Source organism: Ambystoma mexicanum, chromosome 11 (genome assembly GCF_040938575.1).
Source record: "Ambystoma mexicanum isolate Mex_15411 chromosome 11, UKY_AmexF1_1, whole genome shotgun sequence".
Taxonomy (NCBI): Eukaryota; Metazoa; Chordata; class Amphibia; order Caudata; family Ambystomatidae; genus Ambystoma; species Ambystoma mexicanum.
In genome coordinates, this window is record NC_090934.1 from 1387244735 (window position 1) to 1387271180 (window position 26446).

Sequence of the window (26446 nt, forward strand, 5' to 3'; positions counted from 1 at the left end):
GGCACCCTCACAGGACTTCGAAGACCGCTCTGGTTTCTTCTCACCTGCTGGGCTCTTGCTTTCCAACCAGTTGGCGAGACGGGTCCGACGGTCCCTCATGGACCGTTTCCGAGATGTTCATGCAAAACGCACAGTCCTTCTCCACGTGCGATTTGTCTTCATGAAGGCAGTAGAGGCACTTCGAGTGCTCGTCCTCCTTTAACAGGTTCTGTAGCTTGCATCCAGGGCAGTTCCTGAACAGCTTGCCCGGTGTCGAGCTTCCCTTCTCCTGGGCCATGTCCACGAGGTAGGCCTCAGAAACTTCTGAAATCCTCCAAGAAGCGTAGCTCGACGAAAACTTCACCCTTGAGGGGCGTAGAAGATTCCGAAACGGGTCCCCGTTGATCGGAAGTAGTAGAAGCGCAGGAGCTTGAGGCTCTATTTAACCGAAAAATGAGATAAATCTCTTTCAAAAAGCACGAAACGCAGAAAAAGCTCGAGAGCTATAGCACGAGGACTCCCAACACTTGAACGTGCGGTAGAAATCTGAGGATGGCTGCCAGAGGCGGGGCTTAGGGAGAGGGCAGTCATTGGCTGGGGGCAGTATGACTCAGAGACCAGTGATTGGTTACTACTAGGAAAGAGATCAGAAAGGAAACTGATACCGATTTTTTCTTTACTGAGGATTCCCAGCCTGACGGGGAATATTCATGAGCATGTGAATCCATGCCAGACCCCATGCTGGAGAACTTTAATATAACTTCTTTCTCGTGTCTTTCTCTAAACTCCTAACCCAGGTCGGGGATCCTTTGTTCGTCCTTTAGATTATCCCTTGTGTGTAGTTGTTACTGTGCCATTTTGCTCAGTTTTCTCTCTAGTTCACTTGGTCTACAATTTAACTTGGGAGTGTATATTTTTCCTCTGACTTGATTTAACTTCCTTGATGACTGTGATACATGTGTTTTATTAGAAGTGTATAAAATATATAACTACTTTTTAATACAAAGCTTTGGTCAGTGTTTCCTTGTGCCGTAGTACTGTAGGCCTATTGTGTAAACCCTGAATACCGCTCATCTCCCTCTTCAGCTAAGTCTGACTGCTCAGCCACAGCAACCAACTAAATCTTTGTGGTACAGACTGATACCAAAGGGGATTTATTGCCCTCACCTGTAGTCTTAATCTTCTGTAGTGCTCCCCAAGGGAACTGCCCAGGATTCTGCCTAACAGGTGGAAGCAAGACAGTATGTGGCAGCGGCATCCGAGCACACCAGTCATAAGAGCAGAACAGATTTTTACCTTCCACCCGAGGTGAAAAAGGCTGCTCAGGCCCAAAATTAAGATTCCTGCACCCGCCGTCGAGAACGTAGGTGTAAGAAGAATCCAAAATGGCCACCGTGGACCATGAGGGGTGGGCCACCATTTTGTCGATGCCTGAAGCGAACTGATTCACATGTGTAGATGAGGTAATCGTCTCCTCAGGCTGGTCAGGGGATTTAAGTAACACCTTAGCCTTGACACAAGGATCCTCGGCAGAGCCGGTACTGGGGGGTCTCGGATGTTTAATTGACATCTTGGAGGTGGCCCCAAAACTAGCCTCCAGAGGAGGAACCTCGGCAGAGCCGGTAACAGGAGTTAAGGTGCATGACCGGCCTCTTAGCCCCCTCGACAGAACCAGCATCACCGTGACCCTGAACACAAGAAAGCCGAGGAATCACCCATACAGACAAGACCTTAGGAACAGGTGTCTCGGTTTTGTCGGTTTAGACCTTAGCCTCAAAAAGAGGAACCTCGGGTTTTATCCCGATGTGTAGCTCCCTGGTGAGGGAGCTCAAGCCGTGGCTTGGTACAGAAAGCTCCAGAAAAGGCCTCAGTGCTCACCCCAATGTCTGTGGATAGCTCCAGAAACTGAGACCTCGTAGCGAACCCCGGTGTCCAAAGCCACAGATGAACTGGACTGAAGTTTAGCACCTGACAGGTGAACCTCGGAACGTGTTCCAATCTTGGAAGGTCTGTCGTGGGAACCCTCGAAGAAAACCGTTACGCCCCTTAGGCCTGCTAGGCACCTCCGGAGAAACCCTGGTGGTAGAGCTGCTCAAACCCCTCCCGTACCAGGAAGACCAGGGGAAGGAGTCCCCTGGCCGAGCCACCCTAAAAAGTAAGGCACTTACCGGGCGTCTTTTCGTTGATGAAAAGCTGAATATGAGGTGAAGGAATACACTGAAAGACGTCCTTCCACCAAACAAGACGGCGCTGGAGTGCCCGGACGGAAAGGGAATTGCAGTAGAAGCAAGATTCCCAGTGGTGGTCTGGCCCAAGACACTCCAAGCAGAGAGAATGGTGATCCGCCCTAGCGAAGCAACGTTTGCATCAAGAACAGGACACAAATCCCAGACGCTCCAGCATAGACTGAAGACAGTGACCGCAGAACCAGAGCAGGAGAGGACAACGGTAACAAGAAAAACATTTCCCGGTGATCCAAGTGCATCCTGCCCCGACCGTGCGGTGACAAGGACTGGAGGGCGATACGCAAGGCGAGCTCAGGAGGGCGGGGTTACGGCCGCCTGCGGTACCCTGCATAAAAAGAGAAGGACAAACATTTTTCAGTTTTGATGCTTTTTAACAGAAGTGCTCTGGTCCCATCCGGACGGGACGTAGGAGTAATGTTTTTTTACAAAATGATCTTAATTGTTATTTTGATTAGATTGCATTTGGTTGAATACAATACTGAAACACACAGTATTTAAGAATGTCTCTACCTAATCACGGGGTCACAAGGGAGGGGGAGCCCCCCCCCCTCCCCTTTTCATTGCAAATTGAAAGAGGACACATTCTCAAACAATCTGCTTTTTGGCTCTTTTGAAGGGAGGATTTAGACAATACTACTAAAAGTAGAGATCCCAACACCCTCTTCAGTACAACGGTTTTCATCAGGCTAGCTTGAAAATTGGGTTACCATTTTATTAAACTACAAGGATTCGGTCCCGATAGAAAAAGTGTGGTTGAAGCAAAGAAATTGAGGGGGCTTAGAATGCCTCTCCCTCAAATTGGGGTGAGTTGACTGAAGCACCTTTCAACGCATCTTTTGACACATTGGAACCGTGTGTCGAAACTTTAGGAGAGGGACCCTGGGTAACAGAAGACTTGGGGCCATGCAGCAACTGCGACTGCGGAGGCTCAGCGGGCCCTGAACCCTTATGATCACCAGGCCCAGTCTCAAAAAGCCTGAGGGTGCTGAAGGCCTTTTCGAAGGTTCCATCAAAGGAGGCTGAGGGGTTGTGTGCTTGGCCTTGGGAACAGTGTGTGTCCCGGTTCCCTGCAGCAATGCTTTAGGCATGCCTAGCGGGGTTGGAGATGGGCATGTGTGAGTCAGCAGACTCCACAATGTGATCTTCAGTCTTCGAAACACAGCCGTGGCTGCTAGAGGAACCAATGGGTGGGAAGGCAGAGTATTAGGGGAAGGGTATGTAATGAATCTGATGAGGTCATCACTCCTTTCCCCAGCGGTAGCCTCTCCCTATGTGGCCAGCATCCGCTACCTGACCCTGGTGACGTCTATACGAGGCAGGACAACTTGTGGGAGGGGACCCCCAGAGGGATGATACATCAATGGATGAGACATGGTAACCCCTATTCCTTTTAGGGATACCCCTTCCCTTCCCCATGCCTTAAAACCATACTGTCATGGCTCCCTTCAACCACACATGGAAGCTACTGAGAATACCTTCCAAGTCGCCAAGAACGGACTACCACCCAAACATGGAGCAGCACATGGCAGGTAGGCACCACAAAGGATACGGGAGTCAACAAGTTAAGTCAGATTCGGGACACTTCACCTTCACCGTGCAAGAACCGAAGGATGTCATAGAAAGCCAATAAGTCCTTAGGAGGGAAGCTGGGACACTGTGGCACCCTTATCAAGGACAATCAAAAATAAAGGAAGCGCATACAAGGGAATACAAGACCGAATGCTTAAAAAGGTGAACTAACAGAATAAAAAAGCAAGATATATACAAGTTTAAGTGTGCCAAGTAAAACACATGAGAACGTCCTGGCAGGAGAGTATACCAAGCAAAGTTAAGTTGGCAAGTGTATAAAGTGAATCCCATGAGGACATCCTGGTAGGAGACACCAGGCAAAGCCAAGACTGAGAAAAGGTTACATTAAAATGGAGAAGAAAGCTGGCAGGTATCATGCATTACACCCGGTATCATGTGGAATTTTGACTAACTGCCAAGTTGTTTTGTAGCCAAGTTATTTTTGTTGATCAGAGAATTCCAAGGAAGACTCATACCCTTAGAAGTTTAATACATCTTGAAGAGAAAACATGGGGAAGGGAGCAATGCCCTGAAACTGAACTTTATCCATTAGGAACGTGTGTGGAGTTATACCTTTCCTTTTGAACTTGATCAAGGCCAAAGACATCCTTTTCACCTTACAGTCACTTTAAGAATGTGAGGGCCATAATAGTATTTCAGACAAGGGAAAGGTTTGCGCTTTGGACACCTTAACATCGGACAGACCCTTAGTTTTGGGGAGGTAGGGAAACTCCTCTAAAAAATAAAACTTGCTGTCCCTATTCTGTTAAAGGTTTATAGCCAAAACTATGTCTGTGTCCATGTCTCATTCGTGGCTCCTCACACTATGTAAATGGATTTTTTTTTAAATAAAATGAATTGCCACATGTTATGTTACTTGGCATGTATATAGTGCCTTATATCATTGGTATGACCACAAAGCGCTGGTATGTTGAACGCCCTCGGGAACCGTAGTGCAGGTCAGTAGAGAGCGATAGTGTTGTAGGGCGTGTGGGTGCATAGGTGTGCAGCTGGTGTGGTTGTCGGATGATAGCCGATTCCTAGCAATAGGTGTGGTGCTGAAGATATCAGTTGGATGTGTGCATTCTGGTGGGGTGGACACCCAGACTGGATTCTGGCTGCGTTGGGCTTGAGTAACGCCTATGTGAGCAGCTGGCCGGAATGTGCTCAGATAGCTGCGTTTTATTAGGGTGATGAGGTGTTCGTGGGCTCGTATTTGTATGTGGACAGCTAGGCCGAATTATCAGGGGTATAGCTGTGTTCCGTTTGAATGATGGTGTATATTAGAGAGTAAGTGTAGTGGTATGAAATGGTTATCTGTAAAGCGCCTAAGACCAGGCACGTGAACTGGATGGTAGGACATACATAGCGACATATGGATATATAACAGGGGGTCAGTACATGTCTATATGGGGATACAGATATATGGCAACATGGGAGCAGGTGCACAGTGATACAATGCACAGGGTGAACTTCAACAAGTTACTCATTCTATTCGGCCCCATTTGTTCAGTCCACGCCGTTCCTTTTTTTCTGCTTCGTCTACTCATTCCATCTACGTTATCTGTGTCATCTATTCCACCTATTCTATTCAATCTACCTATTCTAGTGCGGGATATGCATCTCATTCAAAATTCTAGCTAAGTGAGAGGTATGCTACCAATCATAATTCTATCTAGATGAGGCACATGCCATCATTCTCAATTCCAAAGTGTGGCAGATGCCATAATTTACAATTCCAACTAAGTGAGGGATATGCTACCAATCGTATTTCAATCTAAGTGTGGCACATGCTACCATTTACAATTCCATCCAAGTGTGGGGCATGCTATCATTCACGAATCCATCTAAGTGTTGCACATGCTATCATTTACAATTCCAACTAAGTGAGGGATATGCTATCCTTCACAATTCCATCTGGGTGTTGCACATGCCATCATTTATAATTCTATCAAAGTGAGGGATATGCTACCAATTGTAGTTCAATCCAAGTGTGGCACACGCTATCCTTCACAATTCCATCCAAGTGTGGGACACGCTATCCTTCACAATTTCATCCAATGCTGATCTTCAATATTATATCTAGATTTGAGGAAGGCTAGTGATCATGATTCCATCTAATTGTGGCACTTGGTAACAATATCAGTTTCATCCAAGTCTGGCGCATGCCAACATTGTTTCACCTGTCTCAATGTGAGGCTGTGTAGTTTTCACTATTGTCTCAGGGAGTTGCACTAGTTAACATTGACAAGTATGTTATGCAGGGCAATATTTACAGTCCAGCCTTGAGAAGAATTCGGTTGGTGGTCAGATCTCTCTAGGTGTGCATGGTGTAAGTCTTTGGCAGTTTACGCTATGGGAAGGTAAGGTAGAGTGGGTGAGCTTTCTGGAGTAGAGTAATGGCTCTACACCCCACCCATGCTACACTTCCAGTTTTGTTGGTGTCTGTTCACTGCTCGCTTCCCCTGCAGACACCTGCTGACATGATCTGGAGCCGCCTCTGTAGGAGCGGTCCTTGCCTCAGGCCCTTAGGCACAGGGCTGCACGGGCAGAGGGCTGCCCTGGGAAGGTTGGTTATATAGCTTGGGTAACACGTGCCAAGTGTCCAATCAAAGGAGGGATGCGGGTCGTGAAGCAGGAGGGCTGATAGGCAGGAGGAGGATGTGGGGGTGGGGAGAGTCGGCCTGGGGAGCTACCGTCTTTCAGCCAATCAGTGCGGTGGGCGGGCGGAGAGGAGGACTGGGGGAAAGGAACCAGGAAGGGAGAAGAGCGGCAGGGGAGGCAAGCCAACAGGGGCCTTTTTGGTCAAAATGCGGGGTCAAAGTGAAGCAAAATGGGCGTGGGGACACTGCACTCACCTGTGAGGTCGGAGGGCAAGAGGGAGCAGCCCTTCAAATCCATCCTATGGCCCAGTTTACTTATAAATTGGGATAGAACATGGTAAGCGGCAGTACATCATTAGTTTTTTCATGAGTGCAGTCCTAGCTTCAGGAAGCAACAACAACATGCTATATAATCGTAGGGGATAAGAACATGGTGAGGGAAGCAGAGAAAAAGGAGGAGCCAACAGGAGAGCTGGAGAGCGGGCAATTTGTCAGCAACAATCTAGATTCAACCAGGGGAGGAAAGGTTGGGGATCAGAGCACCCAGTTTAAGATGGGGTGAGGAGTGAGTGGAGGGTGTGTGGGCCTACATGTTAGGGCAGAGTCATTCCTTGAAATGGAGTGTCTTCAACTCCTTCCTGAACTGTAGAAGCGAGGGGGCGAGCCTGATGTGGGCAGGGAGGAACCTGCTCAGCGGAGAGCAAGTCTGCAGAGGTCCTTACTTCCGGGGGATCGTTGGCAGATTTGGTCAGTGGGATAGCTTTGCAACATCAGGTTGACACCCTCATAAATGAAGCAGCAGGATTTTAAAATTATGCAGGCTTGCAGCAGGAACCTTTGCAATTTGATGAGTCAGTGTGATGTGGTTGAATTTGCAAAGTACTTTGATAAGTGCTGCAGCATGCAGGACACATCTCAGGGGTGCTGGGATAGTCTCTAGAAGGCTGGCTGAGCACTCCGCTTGTGTTTAGTAAGATCTGTTATACCATCTGAAAGTTTATTTGCACTACAAACGTGTGTGTTATATTCTTCCATCTGCAATCTACTAATAGAAAGAAAACTGTATTGATAAACTATTGTGTGTGCAACATCAGACACCTCGCAACCTCATTTCCTTTGCCTTCCCTCCCCGCCCCTGGTTTCTTACTCTCCTTCCCCCAGCCACCCTCCCACACCCCACCCTTCCTCATGCACCCCCCCATCCAGATAGGACACTTGGCCTTACTTCATTGTTGCTCCTAGGGCAGCCATCTGTCTGCACAGCCCCCTGAGGCGAAGGACCCTCAAAGCCAAACACGGCTCCAACAGTAACCGCTCCAGTTGGTGTCTGCTGGCACCAGCCAGTTAAGCAGGAAGCCTGCCGCCGTCACCACGCTGCGACTGATCATGTAAGTCCGGGCAGGGGGCAGTAATCTGTGCACCCCACCATATCCTCCTATGTTGTTACCGCACCACAAATAGGCACCCCAATAAATCCTGTTGTCTTCACACATCTCAAGTTAAATCACTTCTTGCATTGCTGCCGTGTCAAAAAACTAGGCAAATGGGGCAATGTGCTCCACGTCGCTACTCTGAATGCTTGCTCTGCTGTCAAAGACTCCTGACATCTGCCACATCAAAGAACTTGACCTGGATGTCCTTGCTCTCACGAGTTTTGACACTATTCCATGGTGGCTACAAGATCCTCTGAGCCCAGAGCCAACTGCTTCTGTCATTCCTACGCAGGCCCATTCCTCCTTTGAATACCTGTTCAGCAGGATCTTGCCTGGCCTCTTTCCAACTGTGGCCACCATCTACAGGCCACCTGGACAGGTTGCCTCAGAGTGGGCCAAGGTCTCCTCTCTGCGTGCCTCTACCTTTCAACATCTCCTCATTGGAGACCTCAACATCCACCTGGAGGTTTCCAATAGCTCCTCTGGGCTATTCCGCAACCTTTGCGACACACACTCTCCCCATTCTACCTTCTGGTCCGATATGCTATGCAGGACATACCTTGGATGTTCTCATCTCCTCAGTCATCCCCACTCCAACCCGCTCCCCTCTCTTGGACTGACCACTTTCTGCTCTCCTCCCACCTGCAACTGTCCCTCAGAAAAAAGCCCTAGCACTGCCGCCTACCCTCAGTCACTCAGCCCACGAAGCGTGTGTCAAGAGGTCTTTGCTGCTACCTTCTCTGCTCCCCCTACTCCTGCGGCTGACTTGCACTCCAAAACTGCCCTCTCGAACCTGCATCTTTCTTTCTCTAACACTCTGGACATCTTTGTCCCTTTCATTAGAATCTGCCTGAAGCCTACCTCCAAGTGCAACTCTTGGTATGAGACTGCCCTCTCAACCCTGAAACACAAGTGCAGGGTGGCTGAGAGGAAGTGGAGGGCTTCGAGCACATCCTCTGACAAACTGGCCTGCCGCCTGCTCCAAAGGCAATACAGATCCTTGGTCCTGGCCAAGAAGAGAGTCCACACCCAAGCCCGCATCTCTGCGGCCTAACACAGCAGAACTCTGCAAAGAGCTGGCCAATCCTGCTGCAGTCTCCACCTCTCCTGTTCCCTCCCAGGCTCTGTACGGCACGGGCTGCTCACTTCACCACTAAAACCCAGGATAGCCTGTCCTCGCTCTACTCTTCCTCTACATCTCCTGGCCCCCTTCTGGCCACCTCTCCTTTCTCCCCAACACCACCTGATGAGGTTTCTAGACAAGTCCAATTATGAAAGTCATCCGAACAGGTGCTCCCCTGCTCATGTAGAACCATCAAGGACCACATTGACACCATCGCTCCAGCCTTGGCCGATTAATGCAATCACTTTCGCTACTGGATCTTTCCCCTCTCCTCAGGCACTCCCTTGTGTACCTCCTCCTCAAAAAGCCTTCTGCCGATCCGAACGGTCTGGCAAACCATCGCCCGATCTCCATCACTCCTTTTCCGGGCAAACTCCTTGAAAGGCTAGCCATCTTCAAGCTTACTCTCCATACTGAATCTGTGGGTTGTCTTCATGACCATCAGTCTAGCTTCAGAGCAGCCAGAGGCACGGAAACTGCTCTTCTGAACACCTGTGAAGATCTGCTCTCCAATCTTGCCTCCCTTCGATCCTCATCCTCCTTGACCTTTCCTCTGCCCTTCACCGTCAGCCTCACCATCCTGATCAATCGACTCCATGTGAACCTGGGCATCACAGATCATGCCTTGGAGTGGTTGACCTTCTCAGACCAGCCCTCCCAGATCCAACTTGGGTCCTTTCTCTCCACCACATCCCTCTCCAGATGTGGTGTCCCCGAGGCTCTTACCTCTCTCCCTGGCTCTTTAACGTCTCGTTGCCACCTTTGGCCCATTTTATCTCTACTTTCTCCTCTAACAGTGTTACACAGAGGACACTTAGCTCTCTTTCAGACTCCCCTCGGCCTCCTCTTCTCTCTCGCCCATTCCTGACCGTCTATCCACGATTCAGGATTGGTGCGCCTCCAACGATATCTGCCTTAATGCCAGTAAGACGAAGATCCTTCTCACTGGGAACCCTGCTCCCGCTTTCACTCTCTCACTGGCCACCCCCTCCTTGTGCACTTTTCCTTTAGCTTCCTGTGAGGCAAAAAACATTGTGGTAATCTGACTCCATTCTTTCGCACTCATATCTCGGATCTAGCCAAGAAGTCCCACTACCAGCTGCAACTCCTCAGGGGTTATCTTCCTTTTAACACTTTCCCCCAGAAGCTCACTGTCTCCAGAGCCCTGGTTCTCTCTAGGCTGGACTACTGCAACAGCCTCTTTCTCAATCTGCCTTCCTCTAATCTTTGCCTTCTGTAACTAATCCAGAACAGGACTGAGAATTGTCCTTGGCCTCAAGCCGAGGGGCTGTATATCTCTCCAGCACTGAAATCTCTCAACTAACTCCCAGTGGCTGCAAGGATCAAGTACAAGACCCTCGTCCACAGGGCTTTCTGGGGCCTAGGCCCGCACTACATCCAACTCTTCCAAAATACCTTCTTTCGAGCCCTTAGCTCAACTACCTCCAACTCTGAGGGTCAGACGCTTTGCTAAGCAGAGAGTTGGGGATAGACCTCGCTCTTCTGGAGATGCCCCTCTGGAATTGGATCCCTGCCCTCCCAAACTTGAGCCGGACCACCTGAAGTTCCGGAAGCAGCCCAAGACCTTTCTATTCTCCTCTTTCTCTACTTCCCCTATTGACCTACCGGTCTGCCTCACCGACTGGTTGTCTCGCTACCAACGGAGCATTACGGGTACCAGGCTCTTCCATGATCAGTCTCCCCTGCACTGCCTATGGGTCACCACGCACTTAGGGGATGTAATTAACCTCTACAGTCCCCTGCCTTCCTCTCGCTCAGAGCTTTGCTGCCCTTATCACACCCCCCCCCCTCCCTCCCTCTGCCGCTCCCTGGAACTCCCCCCTCCCCCTCCCCCCTCTCCTCTCCTCTCCTCTCCCTACCTGCTGCATTTTGGCGCCGTCACACTTGCACAATCTGAATGTCACAAGGTCTAGTAAGAGTCTGCATTGCCCTCCCACAGTCTTCCCCTCCCTGGTCTTATCACGTCTAGAAACAATTGTGTACAGGCACGTTATAAATGATCTTCCAAAAGGGCATTACCACCATCCGGGTGGAAGAGGACAAAGGCTTGGACAGCAGCTCTGAAGTTGCCAGAAACATCAGTTTTTCAGAGGCATCTCGCTGTGGGGTCACAGCTTACGGTAAACATGTCTCATGTTATTTCATTAGTAGCTGCAAAGGTTTCATACATGGACATCTGAAATAGCAACATAAAATGACATGGATTAGAATGTCCTTGTCCAACATCTAAAAGGGGGACTTTTTTGGCCGCATAAGGATCAAGATTTGTCTAACCAGGGGAACAAGTCCCAAACCAGGACCTGGACCCAATCAAGTAAACTAGCACAAACATGTATGTATGCATAACATCTGAGACAGCATGGGTGGCGAATGAGAAAACTCAACAAAAAGGGAATTGTGGCAGAATGACTACTGCTGTACAGGAGTACACAGATGCATAATGGTTTCTATTCAGACCATCACTACTGTTAAAGCATTGTGATCTCAAACTAAGGTGAAACATGGACAACATGAATGTTGTACCTCCTTTTCCTGTTTAAGGTGGCAAGGGCCAAGGGCAGGCTGTACTCTTCAAGGGTGGTGTGAGTCAGCAAGAAAGCATCCAAACAATAGAAACAACCAAATGAGAGAACTGTGGTACCAAAAACAAATCCAATCAAGGTTCTATAGAAATACATTAAAAAATTAAATCTAAAAAGGCCCGTCAAACTATAAATAGCCCTAGCAATCTACCCCTGTAAGAGTAGATACATCATGCAGACATTTGGCTGAAACCTTCATTCTGAGTATGCAGGCAAATAGCCCCTGTAGGAATTTCAATTTAAAAAATGTGTTTATAAACTAGAAAGTGATATTACATGTCAGTAGGGCCCACAGAACAAGGCTGGGGGACAGAACCACTACTTTATTACCTTTAATATTTCATCGGGGGCTCGACAGCACCGAGCTCGGCTTTTTGGGTGCCATCTGGAGATGTAGAGTCCGATTGGTTTGACGGTATACAGCAACGCAAACACAAGTGGCAATGGCTTGAAGCTCAAAGGTAGTTGCTTGGCAGAAGCAGTGATGGGCAGATCCATATGGTTCAAAGTCTTGATAGTGGCTCAATTGGGGTAATGGGGCAATTCAACTTCAGTGGTGAGCTGGCTAGACTGGGTCCAAAGGCATGATGCAGTTCTGCAGCAGAAATCCCCTTGAAGATCGAAGAAGCTGGGGAACAGGTACCAGATGCCAAGTTGGTGACTCAAGGGACTTTAAACATAGCATTTCAATAACAGCTTCTAGGGGTCCTGCAGTGGCCCAAACCTGCACACCGTTTTAAAGATGCAGGGAGTGCCAGAGGCAGCATCTTTTGATACTGTGGCCCAGTACAGGGTCTCTGAGAAAAGGTTTGGTTTTTCAGTCATTCCCAACTGTGAAGGTTGACATTAATACTTGCAGGTTTTCCCCTTCATCAGGCAGAGTCCTGGGTACCAGTGTTCCATGCAGGCAGGCTTTCCAAGCAGGTGTCCTCAAATGTTCCCCTAAAGCGGTTAGTAGGTGTCCAGGGGGAGTGGGGCTTGCACACTCCTTGGCGATCCTCATCTTCACACCAATGGCTGGGGACTTTGGGCAGACTATCCAACAAGGTTCCAGTGAAGGATACAGTGAAATAATTCAAGAATTCTTCAGTTTGTTTCTCCAGGAGAAGTCCACTGATGATTCAATTAAAAGGTGAGCGGGGTCTCACCCTCATATATAGTCGATTTTCCAAAGCTGATTTGGCCATTCTAAGCTTCAATACTAGGCCAATCCTTGCTGGTCTAACGAGGCTCTGCAATCTGATACCAGCCCCCAAAGTGCCTTCTCTGCAGGATGTTAGGAGAGATCACCAGAATGAAGTGTGGCCTAGAAATTTTTCAAAATGGCAGAACTCTGAGCTCAGATTCTCTCAACGCTGCACTATAGCCTGCTAAGATCAAAAAGACTCTAGCGATAATCCCCCTTGTGGAACTGTCCCATTGTGTTGGCAAGCTCCCTTTGAAGCACCAGTTCCCACTATACCTGTGGGGGTATCCCCAGCTCCTCTGGGAAGGTGTCAAGCCATCCCAGCAGAGAAAAATGGTGCCTCTAGGACTGGGTGCAACACTGTCAGAGAATTGGTCCCATTGTTCTACAATTTTGTTGCAGGTTATAGCTATACCCTTCATTGTATCAACATTCTACTTTGTGACTTTGTGCAGGAGGTTATCAAAATACATGATGTATGCGTGCCAGATATAATTAAGAGGCCGCAAGAATATGGAGCCTCTGTACGTCGAGCAGACTATGCCAGAGACATGCGACTTCATGGGGGTTTGGTCGGTTATTGAGTACTAGAGACGATGGCTATTAGTAAGCCGCCCCCTCACCCCAAGTTCATACCAAATCCTTATGCATAAAAACAGCACTTCATCAGGTGAAAAGGAACACACCTTCATTCCTGAAGGATTAGCATTTTTATTGCTTTACTTAGTTGTGCCATCCTGAAACAGGGGTGGCGGAAAGTGGATAAAATTGATAATTGTTTCCCCAACGCTGGCAAAATCGTGAAGCCAAAGCCTGCTGAATGTTTAGAGTGACCCTATTAATGTGTGAGGCTACTTGGAGGGACATCAACTGGGAATGACCTTTTGCGAAGAACAGCAAACATGGAGGGGACCATGTGGTTCTCTGTAGTGTGGCTCAACAGCCATCTTCCTGAATGTATCCGCATTTATAAAAAAATAATGTAATGTTTTGTTTATGTAATTGCAGATAAAGGTTTTGAAGAAATAGGTCCACTGATGTTTAGGTATGGACTAAGATGGGGGCATCTTTAAGGAGTTCACCGCTAAGAGACCTTCGACGCACCAGTCGACCCGTTATATGATCAATTCTTTTTTAAATAAGTGCTTCTATGCATTTCTATTTAGGTAAATAGATTTTATGATCAAGTTGACTTATTTATGTCGTCAAAAATACATGCCAATTCCATTATTAAAATGGTTAATTTGAATACCCATCACTGAAAGGCATTTTTGGTTAGGCAACTGTGTTGGGTTGGAAACTGGAACATGCGCATTAGTCTAAACTGTATGCCAAATCAGGCAAGATGTGCTATACCTGAAATGGTCAAACAAAGACACACATTTAAATGTGCATGCTACATGCACAGTCTATGTACAAACAAAAAGAAAAACCAACAGACATCATGCACAGAATGAAAACTGAAATCCAAACAAAAAGAAATAGGTGGATGAAAAACAAGTTAAAAAAGAAACTAAGCTACAGCAAATAAGAAAGGTGAAATCTACAAATATTGCATTCAGCCATTACAAAACAAGCAAAGTGTGGCAGATCAACAAAACACAGGGCTCTAGAAATATGTTAAAACTTCATTAGGATTTCGGTTAAGGTTGGAATAAACTGATCAATTTTTGGGGTTTATCTTAATTAGAAAGAATATTCTAATCCTGGAACTACCAAGGTGCTTTGGATGGCAAAACGAAATGTCAGGGTTCTGAATCTATAGGATTCCAGACAGACGAATAGGCTTGATCAGTTTTGATGCTTGAGGATTGGCTGCTCAATTAGACTTCTCAATGTACGTGTTCAGGATGGAAATGTGAACACCTAAAAGGGCATGGGGCCGATTTTTTTTTTTTAATGTGCAACGCCCTTGAACAGAGCCCCAAGCTATAGAAGCACAGAACAAAAAACATAAAAACAGCAATTAAACAGTTAATCAGCAGGCAAATATCCATAAAAGTCACTCAAAGAGAAGAATCTTCAATCTGCCTTTGAAGGAGGCCATTGTGCTACATATTCTTAGATCTGGGGGCAGGGCATTCCAGAGCCGAGGGGCTGCTACAGAAAAACAGTCATCTAGTACCTGCGATAGCTTGGCTATGGCCGCTTGAAACAAGCCTGAGTTGTTTGATCAAGCCCGAGATGTTTGATCGAGTTCACCTGGCAGGAAGCCATGCTAGCTGTTTTGCATAATACACAAGTTTCTTCCCGTAAAGACACGCATTATGTGAGAAAAGGATCGCCCATTCCTAGAATTATGCATATACAAGGTGGATGGGTTAACCCTTACGTTGATCGGGTTGAAGCACTCTCTGGCTCGGTTCTTTCTAAGGGGATGATTGGTTGCTCTCTGAAGAAAGTCTCAGATCTATGCCCAACCACTTTGCACCAAGTCAGTGTGTCAGGGATACAGCAGCCAGCAGGGTCGGACTGGGGCATAAAATGGGTTTAGCACCAATAAAATAAATGGCCCACATTCATTAATGTCAATTTGTTAGTTTTGTGATAGACTTGTACTACTAAAAGGGTATTGTTTTAGAGAAACAAATTTGCATTGTAAAACATGCGTTCTGCGACACTGGTCAAAATTACCAACATCACAGTAAAGTAGCTCCTTAATTTGCCCACTTTGACAAAAATAACTCACCCTAGCATGTTGGGCCTGCACTTCGGTCATTGCCTTATAGGCCAGTCCAAGCCTGGCACCCAGCCCCTTTTTGTAAGCCAGCCAGGGTTGTAGTGGCTGGTTAACGTTTGAGTTGCAACTTCAGCTAGTTCCTGTTACTGTATAGTATGAGATGTGTATTATTGATTTGTATTGGTTTGATGGTTCCTCATCCCGAAATGAAGGGATTAGGATCATGATGGCTAAATTCAATAGTTAAGCGATTCTGGAGAAGGGGTGTTCAGTGTAAAAGTCCATCTTAACCTGGCATATTGCAGGCTTTTCAGCAGCAGTCATTTTATGGCATGGATAGTTTAATTTGGAATCTTGTATTTATACACATTTATGTAGGGCTAGCCCCCTTTGTCCAACTATTCCTGTGTAGAGAATAAGAAACCCCACAAAGGCTGGATATAACATTTTACCCCTAGAAGCGCTCCAACCTAAAATTAAGCATATAGGCAGCCTAAAACGCAATGCACATGTGAAGGACCCAATATTCTGTCAACTATTTTTTCCTCTCCGAAGAGTGCAGAAAGCTTTACGAATGAAAAGCAGAAAACAATGGCACTTAGGCAACCCAGACAGTGTCAGTAACATACCATGAATCATGTGCTTGATTATTTTATTTGATATATTTGGGTAGCACTATAGAACACTAACTGTATGAAGAAAAATACTAATGGCAGGCTTTCTTAAAAAAAGGACCTGGAAGTCTATTCTCCAATTTGCACATAAGGGAAGAGCGTCTTAAGATAGACGATGCACATTTTGGAATTCAAAGTATGAAGTGGGCCAAGCGAGGAATATAAGGGGACATGAGCTGGACAGCAAAGTACGATAAGATTTCGATGATAGAGGAATAAGTGAGTCAAAGTGGAAAGTAAAAGGGAACAGACAGGCCAAACAGAAATCAGACAAACAAGTTCTGGATTCACAGCAATGGTTGAGGACTGTAGCAACTAAGGCCAGCATACTGAGAACATGACTTGCGTGATGTATGATCAATGATTACAAGAGCCGTTTTAATGTTGAGGAAAATACAAGCAGATCTTTTTCATATAGTAAATGTGCATGCGACAAGCCTGATGAATGCATTCCTGAATGTATTTATGATCAAAAAGTTTAGAAAAATAACTGGGTTCAAGGCTCACCCGATGATAGTTAACCAAACACAGGAGGATGCATGAAAGGGATGCTAAAAAAAAAAAAACATGCATCGTCACCTCACCTTCCCAACTTAGACGGTCACAGATGAATCACAAAATGTAACAACAACATTCCTTTTTTCTTCTTTTGAGCTGATGCAGTAGAGAAATAAGTAAAAACAGTATAATAAAGTTACTCACCGTAGTGACTACCTTACTCCTAGTCCAGGGTCCCCTTTCCTCCATACTTGTGGGACATTCAGTCCTTCGGGACGGGACCAAAGCACTTGTCAAAAAGCATCAAAAATGAAAGTGTGCGTCCTATTTTTATGTGGGGTACCACATGTGGCCGTAACCCCGCCCTCCTGAGCTCTGCCCCGTGCATCGCCCTTCAGTCCTTTTCTATCGCCAGGTCTGCGACCCTTTAAGTAATAGAGGATACTTTTTAGAGGGGACGCTGGCATATGGAGGAAAGGGTACTATGGACTAGGAGTAAGGTAGTCACTACGGTGAGTAACTTTGTTATACTCCTACGTCCCATCCCCTTTCCTCCATACTTGTGGGATATTCCCAAGCACTCCTCACAGGAAATATGGGTGGATGGAAACTCCTTACTGAAATAGGCTAAGAACAGCCCGGCCGAATTGGGCATCGGCCCTGGAGTTCAGGTCCAAGCAGTAGTGTTGATGGGCTGATGGGGAAGCCCACGTAGCCTTTGAAGCAGCAGTCCCCGAGTTCGCTCGGTCTGTCGAGAAAGAACTTCAGGGCTCACCTGACATCGAAATTGTGTAAGACTTTTGGCATACAAGGCCAGATTCATAAAAAAGACAGGTAATGAGATAGATTGATTCAAATGAAAATCATTAACTACTTTAGGCAGGAAAGAAGGCAGAAAAGAAGGTTGAGTGCAGAGCACCACCTTTTCCTTATGAAAGGTGAGGAACGGATGTTCCACCGACAAAGCTTCCAGCTTGCTTACTCGCCTTGCTGATTGATGTCACTGCAATCAAAAATGCAACCTTCCAGGAAAGGTATTTGAGACCAGAAGTAGCCATGGGTTCAAAAATGATTTATGGCACAAGGCGGTGAGGAACACATTTAAATCCCCTTTTTTTTGGATGAGGATTGCGTACCGGTGGAAAAAGATGCAATAAACCTGCATAATGCCTTTTAATGACTGGATTAGTCAATGAAAAGGTACAGGTGTCCGTGGACAGGTAGGCGGCAATATCCGCCAAGTATGTCCTGCAGGACAAAACATGGATGCCCGAAGCTGCCAGGTGAGATATGAACGAAAGGACCGTTTCAATCGTAGCATGTCTGGGGGCCAGCTGTTTAGCCAAACACCAATGGCAAAAAGGGACCCACTTGCTCCTATACTGACACCTTGTAGAAGAATTCCTGGCCGCTTGGATAATGCGCATAAGTAAACTGTACCAAGGATTTGAATTCAGGCACCAGGCCGCCAAGCTGAATGATTGTGGGGAGGGGTGCCAGATCTGCTGATCGCACTGGTGAATAAGGTCGGGAATCAATGGCAATCTGATCGGAGGAAGAATCTACAGATGCTGAAGTTCCGAGAACCAGAATCTGGCTGGCCACCAAGGAGCTATGAACTGAGCTTGAAGAGTGACCAATGAATCCGAGGTAGTGACGGGAAAGCATAGGCCTTCATGTTGTGCCACGGAATTTCAAGTGCGTCTCCTAGGGAGGAGGCCCCAAGACCGTTCCTGCAAGCATAAAGAGGAAGTTTCCTGTTTTTAGAAGTCGCAAAGAGGTCCACTTCTAGAGTGCCCCATTGGCGAAAGATGGTGGAGAGGACCTCTGTGTTCAGTTCCCACTCGTAGCTGGCCACTGTTAGTCGGCTGAGTGAGTCTGCAGTCACATTGAATTGGCCCAGAATGTGTAATGCCAGTAGTAAAATTCCGTGCTGGATGGTCCATCCCCAAATCTGAATGGCGAGGTCCACAAGAGGTGGTGAGTTGGTGCCACCCTGCTTGACGATATAAAACATTGACACCAAGTTGTCCGTGCGGATGCAGACCACCCTTTCCGTGATGGACGGTTGAAAAGCTTTCAGCACCAGAAATACAGCCAGAAGTTCCAAATAATTTATATGAAACTGCCTGTCCTGCAGCATCTATAGATCGAAAACCTGGAGATGATCCGGCATGGCGCCCCACCTCAGAAGGGAGGAGTCCGTGGTAATCGTCACTTGTGGGAAGTGCCCCCATGGTAAGATTGTTGGTCGAAGACCACTAGAGCAGATCCGCCGTCATTTAGGATGTAACTGGATCATCTTGGAATCAGAGTCCAAAGCCTGACACCAAGAGCGCGGAAGAGCCAGCTGAGTTCACCTCATTTTCAAACGTGCAAGAGGAAGAGCAAGTACGCAGGAAGCCATGAGGCCCAGAAGTTTCTGAAACCACCAAACCGTAATGTGCGTTCACTGGATGAAAAGCTGACACGTGGCGAATAGATCCGCAATCCTGTTCGCCGTCAAGGACACCTTGGAATCGACCGTGTTCCAACGGAAACCCAGGCAAATCAGGTCTTGGATATCGTCATGGAAGATTTCTGCCAGTTCACCGACAGCCCAAGATGGAACAGGAGCTGGAGGGAGACTGGAGATTGCTCGAAGCAGTCAGTGGACAAGGGCTGTGTAGAAGCCAATCGTCCAAATATGGATATACATGAACACCCTGTAGCCGTAGAAAAGCTGTGATGACCGACATCTTCGTAAAGACAAGCAGTGTCGAGCCAAGACCAAATGGTAGTACAAAGAACTGGACATGCTCCCCTCCCAGGAAGAACCGTAGATATTTTCGATGCAGCCTCCATATCAGGATGTGCATATAAGTGTTCTGAAGGTCCACTACACTGAGCCAGTCGCCCTTCCAAAGGGGACTTTATTTGGCAACGTGTGATCTTTAATTTCTCTTGTGGAAGAGAAAGGTTGAACTGGGAAAGATCGAGAATAGTGCACAGGCCAGCATGGTTTGGGCACTGAACAGACTAGAATGGAAGCCCTCCCTTTTATCCCCAAAGGGAACATGTTCCAACGCCCTGAGGTATAGAAGTGTCTGTACCTCGGCTCTCTGATGGAGGGCTTCCCAATCTGTTGGAAGGGAGAGTTGAAGGGTAGGGAAGGGGCAAACAAAAACCCACCCGACTGATGGACAAAACCCACTGGTCTTCGGGGATGTCTGCCACGCCTTCAGATGAGACGAGATTCGTCCTCCTACTGGAGTCTCTTGCGACCAACAAAAAATATAAATTGCTGATTTGTCGGCAGGGAGACTACCTATCCCTGGAGACGAGGCTGAGGGGCAAGAAAAAAAAAGACCATCCTGCCGTTGTTGCTTCCGGCGAGTATCGCCAGCAGGTGCATCAGACTGGCACGTACAACGATCCTGAAACACCCTGAAGTCAGAAGGACCGAGTCTGGGACCCCGATCTCAGCATATCAGGGGCTTTCGCAAGAGTTTGCCCCAATACCGACAGATTTGGCGGTTTGGGTGCTCGCTTTGGTTTTTGTGAGCTTCTCATCGGTAGAAGAATGAAAGAACTCCTTGCCATCAAAAGGAAGGTCCAGAACTTTATCCTTTACTTCCTTTGAAAACTTCATTGCGCGAAGCCAGGCCTGGCGAGTGGTGTCAATCCCTACCATAAGGCCTCAAGCTGAGGTATACATGTGGTGTGCGCAGCCTCCAGTAGATCCTGCACCAGTACTCTGGCGTCCAACAACCGTCTTCTAGCCCATCTTCAAGAATGCACTCCTGGAAATCCACCAACTTTCTCCACAGCCTCTGATTGGCTGTTATGCTTGATTTATGCTCGATTCAAAATGGCGCGGGCGCGCAATGCATTCTAGGAGCGCTTGGAGCCATGTTGGATATTTACTTCACTCCGCAGTGAAAGGCTGCACACATTTTGCTGGAGTGTTAGATTCACAGTGCTGAGACAAACGTGCTTTTCCAAACTTGGTATGCAGTCAAAGCCATTTCTGCTGGGAAAGCCAACGTCGCTATGGCTTGCTACTGTTCTCCGTGGAGCGTGTTTTTAGAGCAGGGAGGCCCTGCATTCCTTTGGGGAGCTCTCGATTGACCCAGCTGGCAACCGACGGCTGTTCCTCAACTGCCCAGGTGCAATTTCCAGAAGGTTCGAGAATTAACTCCCCTTTGTGGAGTGTATAGACATATATAGATATGCGGAAACCCGGAGGGGGTCAGGTGAGACTTCAGCCAGAGAAGGACGCTCCGTCTGGCCTTCCTGTGAGCTGTGGCACTCTCGGCCTGGCTGTCCCCGGGGTTTCCAGCCGCTTCTGGACGAGATGAGGAATTATATTACGCTCACAGTGATGTATTTCTTTTTGACTTCTTTACTTCTTCTATGATCTGTCCATATTAGTTTTATGAGTTATTTCTATGTACTTGTAATCTTTGAATATATAGCCGTAAAGAGCAGATTATCTTCTAAAGAGTGTGTGGCAGTGAGTTATTTTGTCTGTTTATGGGTTGAAGTATTTGCTCTATAATTGCATTGGTGATTTATGGTTGTTCCATGCACTTTTCAGGGGAGAGCAATACATTGGCTGCTGCCAGGATGAGCTTGGTGTTCGCTTGACAAAGCTGGAGCGCCAGATTGGCAAAAACCTTCTTGCCCAGCGGGTCAACAGTTTATCCCCCCCACCCCATGGATAGGATTTGAGCTGCTGAAGATGCAGAGGCCGGCTTGGACTGTAAGTTAGCTGCAGCCACCACAGTGGAGGATGGGAGCGCACAAGCCGTTAAGGCCATCTCCTCAGAGGTGTGACGCTCGTATAGAGCATCCATTCTCTTGTTGATATGTAGCCCAGTGTGGCGTTTTTCCCAAACCTTGCAAGCCTCGGCCAAGACATCCCCGTGGAGGAACAGGCCGGGTCGGTACGCTCTTGAGGCAACAGGGTAAAGGCTCCTGAAAGCACCTCCTGCAGAGCAGGGTCCTCTGGTACTGCAATGTCAAGGAGGGCCATCATATCCAGGACCCAGTCATGAAATGCTTTCACCGAGCGGGGCTGCTCATCGCTGTCCTGATCCACTTGCAGATCCTCTGAGGCGTGAGCAGAAGGCTGGTCAGGTACACGTACCACCTCAGGTTTTAAAGTGCTATCCCGGTCAGCCGGTGTCTTCTCTATAGGAGACAACGGGAGCAAAGGAGGAAGAGGCAGAGGAGGTCCAGAAGGAAGAGCTGGAGGAGGTGGCACCAACGGAACAGCTGGGGCCGAAGGCCGGCCAGGAGGCTTAGGGTATACTTCCCTGAAAAGACATTTGAAGTACGCCTTCATTAGGGTCAGAATGCATGAGCATCTGAAATTTCCCAAAGAAAATTTCCCAATTAATTCGTCCTCAGTCAAAGGCTTTGGCATAGGTACAGGCAGAGGCCGCTCATGAGGGGCGTACTCCCATGAATGCAAGGACGATTGCCATGAAGGCCCACCACTGGCCGGGTCCACATAACCAGTGGAGCGGAAGCAGGAGGTAGCAAGACTATACGGCAGTAGTGCCCGGGCACGCCAGTCAACTGAAGGGCGGAACAGATTTTTGCTGTCCACCCGACTAGGCAAATGCTGCTCAGCCCGAAAGGAATTCTCCCAGCACCAGACGGCATGAATGTCAGCGTAAGGGAGGTATCCAAAATGGCCAGCGTAGAGCATGGAGGTTGGACCACTATTTTGTAGAAATCTGAAGAGAACTGCGTCACAGAGAGACGAGGCATTTGTCTCCTCTGGGGACTTCAACACTTTAGCCTTGACACATGGATCCTCGGCAGAGCCAGTACTCAGTGGTCTCGGATGTTTACTGGACATCTTAGAACCCGCCACAAACTTAGCCTGCGGAGGAACCTCGGCAAAGCTGGTAGTGGAGGTGTAATGGTCAGTGACTGCCCTCCTTTCCCCCTTGACAGAACTGGTACCACCACAACCCAGAGCATGGGACGGTTCAGTAATATAGATCACTGATAAGACCTTCAAAGAGGGTCTCTCGAGTCTGTCCTTCGCCTCAATAGGAGCCGCCTCAGGTTTTAACCCGGTACATAAAGCTCCCTCGAGAGGGGCCTCGAGCCAAGACTCGGTATGGAAAGCTCCAGAGACCTTAGGGCGTACCCCAGTGACTGGAAAGCTCCAGAAATGGCAACCTCAGGGAAGACCCTTAGCCCCCAAATGGGGAACCTCGGAACAATGTCCGGTACTGGCAGGTCCACTTCGGGAACACTGAGAAAACTCTGGTATGCCTATTAGGCCCTTGGGGCAGCTCAGGAGAACCCCTGGTGACAGAGGAACACAAGCCCCTCCCAGACCTGCAAGACCCCGGGAAGGAGTCCTCTGGCCGGGGCACCCTAAAAAGTAAGGAACTTAGCAGGCGTTTATTCTTTTCGTCGATGAAAAGCTGGAAATGAGGTGGAGGAACGCACTGAAACACCTTCTTCCACCAAATACTAAGCTGGAGTGCCCAAACGGAGAGGGAGTCGCAGTAGAAGCACGAATCCAACGAGGTTCTGGGTCTAGGCACTCCAAGCAAAGAGAATGGGGATCCGCCCTAGCGAAGTGACGTTCACAGGAAGAACAGGACACAAATCCCACAGGCACAGACTAAGGACTAGATGACTGAGGAACCGGAGCCAGAAGAAAGCACAACGGGAACAAAAATAATATTTCCAGTGATGCAAGTGCGTCCAGCCCCGACCATGCGGAGAAAAGGACCGAAGGGCGATGCGCGGGGCGGAGCTCAGGAGAGCATGGTTACAGCCGCGTGTGGTACCCTGCGTAAAAATAGGACAATTTTCATTTTTGATGTTATTTGTTAAAAGTGCTCTGGTCCCGTCCCAAAGGACGGAATGTCTCACAAGTATGGAGGAGAGGGGACGGGACGTAGGAGTATGTAGAAAACATGTACTCATGACTTCTTCACAACAATGACATGCAGCAGGCTTCTAGATGGATGGTGAAAAGGTTTTACCGGATATCGAAAATCTGGTTCACACAGCACTTCTTCAAACTCTTCTTCAAACGGGTCTTCCACTATTTGACTCTCTTTTGACATTGTTCGTTCAGCAACCTCCTACGTTTACAACACAAACAAAACACAACAGATTTCATATCTGCTCGTCAAGAGTCACCATTGAATGGCTAAAGACACATTTTACCTTTTGGCTATCTACCCATTTTAAATGGGCATGTATATGTAAGAAGGTACAATCAGAAGAAAATACTTTAAAAGAAGCATTCTGTAATGCATTCAAAGTTGCAATATTATTCACCAACTTCATTTAGGGCAGACTAAGCAACAGGCCCATTTTCAGACCATCATTCATCACAAATACACAAATCTATTAAAAAATGATTGAATTAAAAAAAGGGGACAATGGCTCCTTCTTTAAGTCATCATTGACCAGTTACTCAACGAAGATCTAGGACTAAACTGAAAAACAAGTCAGGAGATAAAATATGGTGCTAAAAGAATGAGCAACAATACAAGGAGGATACAGCCATGGATAAGCGGTCAGGCATGTCATGCTGCCAAATATGTAGCATTGTTGGCAGAAATCATGTCAAGGGGGAAGGGATGCAGACCCACAACTCCAAGAAACAAACCAGGGTGATACAGTAACCATGTATGGTGAAACCATAATCTCCTCATTAATTTACTATTGCAAGAAGGAAGCTTTGAATCATAATACAGACAGTCATCCGTGCAAAGAAACGCAGTGGTAATGAGGTTTACTCCTCATCGAAGCTTGTGGGCTGCCTCCATTGTCGGAAGTACTGTCCCAGTTTCCTATAGCTTGGACCTTTCTCCACTGTGTGTCTTTTCTTGGCCCTCTTGTATGTATGCTAGCAAGCTTCTGCTGGGCTTCTGCCAGGTTGCGTTCTTCCGCCCACTGGTGGGTTAGTTTTCCAGTCTCTTCCTCTGGGGTTCTCCCTTCAAGTACTGTGTCCAGACTTCAGAACTCTCGTTCGAAGCCCATCTCCCAGACCTCTTGGTCCCAAGGTTCAGTACAGGGGATTACCCAGAGATTCCAGTTTGCACACCACATGTCCCTGAGGGCGTTGCAACTACAGTCTCATGGACAGGCCAAGCAATTGTGTGGGACCTAGGTGTGTTCCTCTCTCCCTCATCTGTTTCACCCTCCTCCCAAACCCAGCCATCTTTAACCCCGAGTTAGTGTACCAAATGTTTCACCCTGCATATTCCACGTCTCTAGGTGAGCTGTGGCAATGACCTAAAGGCAGTGGGCCTCAATCCTTCTAAACTCCCCCCCCCCCCCTAACATTCCCTACATTATCCAAGTGTGAGTGTTCTAAAGGGGTTTTAGGATAGTGCATTGTACTTACTTTGATTCAGCTAGGTACAACCCAAGCCTGCCTCATACCTTCCATCTACCTCACCCCTCCTCCCTACTCCCCCCTCCTCTGGCCATTCAATGTAACATCTCAGCCTGCACCCTTTGATGTTACTATTCTTCCCACCCACGCCTCCGAACCCTCCTCCAACAAAGCCACCCTCCTTTCACTAAACATTTGCCACAAAAACAAACTGCAGAACCACTTCAACTACAAGCGAATACCTCACCCTCTCCACAAATCCCTTCCAAACGATGCCACTTCATGGTATCTTGGTCGTCCTTCACCTCAGACCTCACCTGAAGAACCTGCACTTCCCGTTGCCTGCTTAAATCTCCAATTCTCCCTTTCGAATGGGTAAAACTCCCTGGCTAATCTGGCCCAGGTTCCAGGTGTGTGAGGGGAAGATATCAAAAGAATGCTATGTCACATCCTACTTGCTCTGTGCCGGTCCTCCACATACTGAATATGGTGACATGGAATGTTCAGGCTTGGGTACCAGTTTGTTAGGGAACCGTGAAAGTCTCTGGGGAGGGAAGGTCAGGTTTCCCATTATTCTGTGGTGGTCTATGGTGGTTGTGTCCGTGTGTAGCTTTGCCGCCTCCATCCGGCAGCTCTGCTAATTCTTTGACTGCCACACAAGGTCACGGTCTCTCACTCATTGTATTTGGCAGTCCTCTTCAGTGGATAACAGCTGCTCGTCTGGTCTCAGAGGCTGCTTCCCCTTGTTCTTCCATTGGCTCTGTTCTGCAGTTTGTGCAGTCTTTATTGTGGATACAGGTATTCTGAAAAGGTTTGAAAGACAATGGCGAGTATCTATACATAAGACAAGGGTGTGAAACAAGCATGTTGGCACAAGGAAAATGTGGAGGAGACTGGGGTAAGGTCTGTTTTGCAGGATTTTCCCAAAAGGGAAAAACTTGTTCAGGATTTTTCCCTGCATTTCCCAGCACCTGTGAAAAAGGTTTTTCGCCCAGAGTTGCCACAGGGAAAGACTGGACCATGTCACCAAAATAACTGGCAACTTTGAGAACGATATTCTCAGTTTACTGGTTAAAGCAGGCATAGCTGTTCAATCCCAAGTCATTCCAAAACAGTAAAGTTGTTAAAATTCAACAAATTATATAACATTAGAAAAAGAATCAACATTTATAATTTGCAACTACGTTTTACAAAAGGGAATGATGTTCAGGATTACTATGGTCGCGATGAGGGGGTTTTAGATGGACATAATACCAAAGCATGTGAAGACCAACCTATGATGAAAATTACTGCGGTTAAGAATTAAAATGCATCTTTTAACATCACAAGAAAAGAAAGTTGATCAACCAACGATAATTATACATTGCGATATTCTTATGTTCTTGGTTTTACACTGTCCAGTCCTATTTTTTGCTGTAAGAATATGTGTATAATGTTCTAAATGTACAGATTGACTAGGTTGGTCACATTCAATTATTAGGTTT

General features: G+C 47.5%; 2 protein-coding genes across 4 annotated transcripts in view; one reads left to right on the forward strand and one right to left on the reverse strand.

Annotated features, from left to right (window-relative positions):
* SH3GL3 (SH3 domain containing GRB2 like 3, endophilin A3) overlaps positions 1–26446 on the forward strand; it is a 789999-nt gene that overhangs the window by 667824 nt on the left and 95729 nt on the right. The gene's annotated exons all lie outside the window — the stretch shown is intronic.
* LOC138504470 (lamin-B3-like) overlaps positions 1–26446 on the reverse strand; it is a 368818-nt gene that overhangs the window by 83301 nt on the left and 259071 nt on the right. The window contains exons 10-11 of one of the 3 annotated variants that reach the window (XM_069624994.1): positions 23596–23697; positions 16604–16647 (exon numbers count right to left, since the gene is read on the reverse strand). In XM_069624994.1, the coding sequence (XP_069481095.1) occupies positions 16604–16647; positions 23596–23697 (146 nt within the window). Of the gene's footprint in view, positions 1–16603; positions 16648–16680; positions 16751–23595; positions 23698–26446 lie in introns of all 3 variants that reach the window. The other 2 variants (XM_069624995.1, XM_069624996.1) reach the window with 2 other exon arrangements.